The sequence below is a fragment of the Lactuca saligna genome, chromosome 4 (genome assembly GCF_052625555.1).
Source record: "Lactuca saligna cultivar CGN05327 chromosome 4, ASM5262555v1, whole genome shotgun sequence".
NCBI classification, from domain to species: domain Eukaryota; kingdom Viridiplantae; phylum Streptophyta; class Magnoliopsida; order Asterales; family Asteraceae; genus Lactuca; species Lactuca saligna.
This window is the reverse complement of record NC_136420.1, coordinates 166,888,891-166,895,434: the sequence shown is the minus strand read 5'-3', so window position 1 is coordinate 166,895,434 and position 6,544 is coordinate 166,888,891. Positions and strand designations below refer to the sequence as shown.

The 6,544-nt window shown below is 33.7% G+C and overlaps 1 protein-coding gene across 1 annotated transcript; it reads left to right on the top strand.

Moving 5' to 3' along the window:
• Positions 1-1,698: 1,698 nt before the first annotated feature.
• On the top strand, positions 1,699-2,789 carry LOC145043046 (protein PHYTOCHROME KINASE SUBSTRATE 3-like). The gene has a single exon (XM_078991583.1). It carries the CDS (start codon positions 1,778-1,780, stop codon positions 2,690-2,692), a length of 915 nt encoding a protein of 304 aa, XP_078847709.1. The 5' UTR covers positions 1,699-1,777; the 3' UTR covers positions 2,693-2,789.
• The last annotated feature ends 3,755 nt before the right edge of the window (positions 2,790-6,544 follow it).

The window sequence follows — 6,544 nt, the reverse complement described above, 5'->3', positions numbered from 1 at the left end:
TATAAAAATGACGAAAGAAAAAGTAGAAGCAAGGGTTGGCGACAACAAATTGAAAGAATTTTTAATGGATCTTGATCACGATAAGAAAAAAGGAAAATCGTTAATATGATTCATAGAAAATAGCATCGTCTTCTTTAGCGGTGACTCCTTTAGTGACAATAAGAAAACTATGTATTTAGTGGCCACCAAGAAAAATCTGGGGAAAGTCTCGTGAGTTTTCCTCGCAAAGTATTAGCGGCGACAAGCGACTCTATTATTGCCGCTATTATCCTGTTGAGAACTAAACAAAGCCGTTCTCTAAAAGATTGATCTCAAATCATGCAAAAACAAAACACACATGTCGTAAGGATATAACAATAGCCACACGATACTAAACGGTTTATTTTGGTGTCATCGTTATTGCTATTATTGTCCCTATAAAGGTCTCACATTTGTAGTAACGATAGGAGTTAAAAATATGACCATTTGTTTGTATATAGCCTTTCCACTTATGATCCATTGTTATTAGCACTTTTTTGGAATATATAACCATATAGTAGCATCATTAACAAAATAAACAATTATGTATACGACAAACACATGTTTCATATGCTTAGTGGTAAAAAGCCTAACTTAAATGAATAATTAATATACTCACTTTCTTATTTATTGTCATATTATTATTTATTGTTTTAAAAACATACATTATTTATATTAGGTGTAAAACTACACAGCTTCATTAAAGAAAATATGATATTAAAATGTAAATAATAAATATTTTTTAAAATAAAATTTTAAAATAATAAATGAAAAAACATATTAATTGCAATTTAATATAATATTTATTAAATTTGATACTTTACATATATAACTATAAGTATTATGTGACTTTAATTATAAAAATTAAAAAAACAATAAATTGATATAAAATATTATTTATTTAAAAAAAAAATTATAAAATAATAAATATTAAAATTCATTCGAAATTGACATGTAATAAAAATATCTTTGTTATATAGTAGATATTTATATATTTATATATTATATGAAAAAGAAAAGATACCCCTTATTTTTTATTTTCATTTACAAATATGAATACCAACACATATATACCTTTTAAATCTTATTACCCTTTAGAAAAACACACATTTTTAAACACTTTGATATCGTTATATGTGAAATCCCCTTTGGTTATAATATATATCACATTTAAATCGGAATATTGACTATACTATTATATTCAGATATCATCATTTACAACTTCTGTATACAACCGTATGATATCCCAGATGAGAAATAGATTATAAATTATGATCGAGAATTATTAGTATACAGTGTTGAATTGATTGTGGTGCATAGTTTATCGACTTGTTTCAATCAATCGACGAACATATACAACTAAGAGAGAATGTTTGATCGCTTGTAATCAATGAAATCTACATTATCAACTGCACTTACTGCTCGTGGTCCATTGGAATGCCTCGAGCCTTAAATCCTCGATGGAGCCACTTGCTCACACCATGGCCACCAAGACCTCCTTACCTCCTTTTCATTCCATTTTTCAATGAGAATATATATTTATTTCCAACCCAACCACATTTATAACATATCCACTCTGTTAACACATCAAAAATCTTAGCCATACGATCCTAATATACCACCACAAATACGGACCCATTTGCCATTACAACTTGATGTTGCATTCTTTTTGTCTTTAAAAGGAAAAACTCTACCCATCAACAAAGTACAATTCTCCCTTACTGTAAGTCTGTTTAATAACTTTTAATTAAAACCCTCGATGGGAACCCAAGACAACCTTCAGGATCTTCGTGTCGCTTCGTTTTCTTGTTATCTTAAACCCATCGAAGACGTGGTTAATATGTTTGACACCGATGAGAAGTTCTCGGACATGGCGGTTTTGGACCTCCACAGGCTGAATCCAAACATATTTACGGCAAGAACTCCGAGTATTGCTTCTGATGCGAGCAGTTGGAGTAACAATCAGACGGCGTTGCTGCAACGGAGTACATCTCAGGGGAAGTTGAATGGTAGAGCCTTCGGTAAGAGGTGGTTCCATGGACCTTGTTCGACTAGAAAAGCTGTTTACGTCCAGCAAAGCATCAAACAAGGCGACCAGTTCGCATTCCCAGTTCTGAATCCATCAATGGAGATCTTTAGACCCGAACAGAAACATGAAAAACTCGACGAACTTCCAAGAATGTCGCTGGAGGTTTTTGGGTCGGGAAGCATTATAAACAAAGGTGACATAGCGAGAAACCTCGTGAGAAAAATGTCGATTTTGACATGGGACGCCATTCCAAAGAGCAAAGAGAATGTAATATGCGACGACATGGCGAGTGAAGCAAGCTCTGATTTGTTCGAGATAGAGAATCTTTCAAAAAGTGGATGGCAACCCTCGGATCATAGCTGTGTCATGAGTCCATCTACGCAGTATGCACCTAGCGAGGCTAGCATCGAGTGGAGTGTTGTTACAGCAAGTGCAGCTGAATTTTCGTCTGTTTATTCTGGTTATGATGGAAAACACACAATCTACAACACATCTTCCAACAATCGACCAAGTGCAAAAACGAAGATCGAGCCTACAAAAAAACCCCAGAAAACCCTAGCGAATGGTTTGTTGGGTTGCAAGAGTAACAAATCTGTGCAAGTAGCTGAACCAGTGTATAGAACAATCGATAAAACGAAGCATTAATTAGTTGTGTATGCAGTATGTATACAGGTATATTAGAACGGTGTATTATGTGTGTATTTGGTAATAAACTAAGCTGTGCTTTTTCTAGTAGATTAAACATATTTTTTTTTTCTTCAAAACTGACCACCCTTGTCTAGAAAATATCAGAATGATGGAGTGATGGATCATATGTGTTTTTGTTTGGTGACAATTACTTTTTAGGTTCAAAATAATTGATCATTTGAACTATGAAAAGGGCCTACAACCATAGATCAATGATTCAAAAAAGTGACAACACTTATAGAATGTTGTGTCTTAGTGTTTGTTGATGTTGATCTACCGCTCCTCCTCACTTTGTGTTACTGTTTGCCACTCTTTAACCATGGAAAAATCTGTGACAAAGTGAGGTGGAGATGGAGAAGGATGACGTGGACACACTTTTGGGTGAGGTGGCTCTCGGCAACGCCTACTTACACCACTACCTCCGTTCTTATAACTTGAACTATAATAATATTTGCAAGTTTGGGTCATGTAGACATGATGGTTTTTATCTTTGAGACATTGAAGGTATCAGAAAGGAGAAAAGGCATATGGATATGCAACATAAAGATGAGACCTTTCGCTTTTTGATGTTTGATGCTGTCTCAAATCTTTATAAGTACCCCTTTAATTGCGGGGTATGTTCACTGTGTTGTGAGCACGTACACACGCAATAGGAAAAAGCATGAAATTTATATGTAATCATTTTAATGGATGTAGATATTTATATTATAACCAATTTGAGGAAGGGGATAAAATTTTATCTAGGTTTTATTTTTTATTTTTAATTATTTTTGGAACCATAAATATATATTAATCAACTCATAAATTATTTCACTTATCTCCACAATGAAGCTAGACCCCTCGAACTCAAAGAGGGAGGAAAATATCGGATATCGCTGGGCTAGAAACATTTTAATTACTAATCTAGGTTTTATGTTTTAAAATTTAAACATTTTAACTTCCTTTGTGGTTAATTTGTAAAATAATTTCCAAATTAGTTATCAAATTTGTGAATTACCAACCCAGAGAAGAATGAAAAGAGGAAATGGTGTTGGACAAAGATGAAGAGTGGAAAGGGAGGACTAGAGTCAACTACATTGAGAGATGACAATCGGTCGCAACACAAAGAGAATAATCTCAAAATGAAATGGAAAGCACTTTCTTTGTCTCGAATATCTAGATCAATAATTGGAATCAATGTATATATAAGTAAGGATGAGCAAAAGGACCGAACCGGTCGGAACCGGCCCGAACCGGACCAGAACCGGGAACTGGCTTCGGCCAAAATCAAGAACCGAACCGGCCCGACGGTTCTATCGGTTCCGGTTCTACCGGTTCCCGGTTCCTACCGGTTCTTGTCGTGTCTTCAAATGTTGGAACCGATCCTTGAAAAATAGCATAATATGATTCCGGTTTTTGCCGGTTCTACCGGTTCCGGTTATATCGGTTCCGGTTCCTACCGGTTCCCGGTTCCAAAAATCCACAAAAATAACATCCCGGTCCCGGCCCGACCGGTTCCATCGGGTTCCGGTTCCGGTACCGGTTCCAGCCGGTTCCCCGATCCATTTGCTCATCCCTATATATAAGCTACTAGAATATCTAGATTAATAATTGGAATTAATGTATATATAAGCTACTAGTTTATAATCCGTAGAAACCATGATTATAAAATTAATTAATTTTTTATAGCAAAAACTCAAAACTATTAATTAAGAGATTTTTTTTAGATATATACAATTATAATCGTTGATTTATAAATACATAAAATTATAACATCTTATAATCTGTAGTAATTTTATTTTAATGTTATTAATTTAATGTAATTACAGTGAAAAATTTAAAATTTGAAATTTAAAATGGAGAATCAATAGGTTGACAAGTGACATGACATTAATTAGGATGCTTAATAGGATGACACATGACAAAAAAAGAATAAACTTATTCTTTTATTAGAATAAAGAGATTTCAAAAACACGAAAGTTGACTCGCTGACTGGACTAAAGAAAGATAGGCACGAGAATAAGTTTGCTTTTACAAGATTTGTAAGTAGGGATGAGCAAAAGGACCGAACCGGTCGGAACCGGCCCGAACCGGACCGGAACCGGGAACCGGCTTCGGCTAAAATCAAGAACCAAACCGGCCCGACGGTTCTATCGGTTCCGGTTCTACCGGTTCCCGGTTCCTACCGGTTCTTGTCGTGTCTTCAAATGTTGGAACCGATCCTTGAAAAATAGCATAATACGGTTCTGGTTTTTGCCGGTTCTACCGGTTCCGGTTATATCGGTTCCGGTTCCTACCGGTTCCCGGTTCCAAAAATACACAAAAATAACATCCCGGTCCCAGCCCGACCGGTTCCATTGGGTTCCGGTTCCGGTGCCGGTTCCGGTTCCGGTACCGGTTCCAGCCGGTTCCCCGATCCATTTGCTCATCCCTATTTGTAAGGGTAACAACTGGAGAAGAACTAGAAAGGAAACTTACGTTATAAATAATAAGCCTTTAATAATTAAAAGGGTACATAATACATGGGAAATCGACTTATTAAGCTAATTAAATTTTCAGTTTTTTAACATCTAGATAACTATCTTTTTTTATACATCTAGGTAACATATTTTTTGGATGTGTTCATATATGACAATTATGACCGGCTGTATCATGTTACATCCGGTCATAACCGGTCATAATGGTTATATGTGAACACTTTCAAAAAGTTTGTTACCTAGCTGTGTACAAAAAAAATAGTTACCTAGATGTAAACAAACTGATAGGTAAGAGTATATTACACGAATTGTCCCTATGGTTTGGGTAATTTGTGCGTTTGATCCAACTGATTATTTTTGTTGTATGTTTGGTCCATGTCTTACCTCAAAAGATTGTTGTGCCCTTTTTAAATTATTTTTTAATTAATTTTCTTATTTATGTATTTATTTTTTATATATTTAAAAAAATTAATAGACCTTACATATTTGTATCTCCTAAAGATGGAAAAGAAATAGAAGTTGAGGAACATGAGAGATGAGATGGTGATTGGTGGGACTCAGCTTAAGTTTCTCAAATGTGGTTTTGATTTAAGGTGAGGAGATACACATATGTGAGGTTTATTAAAATTTTTAAATATATAAAAATACCTAAATAAGAAAATAAATAAAAAAGGACACAATAGTCTTTTGAGGTAAGATAGAAACCAAATGCACAATAAAAATAAACAGTATGGATCATTCGAGTTAAAAAATAAGTTAGGAACCAAACACACAAAATACCCAAACTATAGAGACCATTCGTGTAATTTACTCTTACCTCCTATCTTTTTTTCTACATATCTACGTAACAGACTTTTTGGAAGTGTTCACATATGACTGAATGTAACCTGCTACAGCCGGTCATAATGGTCATATTTGAACACTTCCAAAAAGTTTGTTACCTAAATGTGTACAAAAAAGATAGTTACTTATATATGAACAAACCGAAAAGTTAATTGCATTAATAAGTCTATTACCCCATAATATACACACAAATGCTTATGTTTATATGTTTATGATTAACACTACATTTGATTAATGAGTTAAACACTTAATATGAACAGTTATCCACACTTATTTATTTGAATTTCTCTACATAAAACAATTTAATGTCGATAACCTAAAGGATTGGTTGAAGATGGAGATTATCTAAAAGGAACATGGACAACAACAAATTTATTTATGACTACAATTTTTTTTGATTTTTTTCTATTGTAACTTATTCACTTATGATATATATATATATATATATATATATATATATATATATATATATATATATATATATATATATATATATATATATATATATATT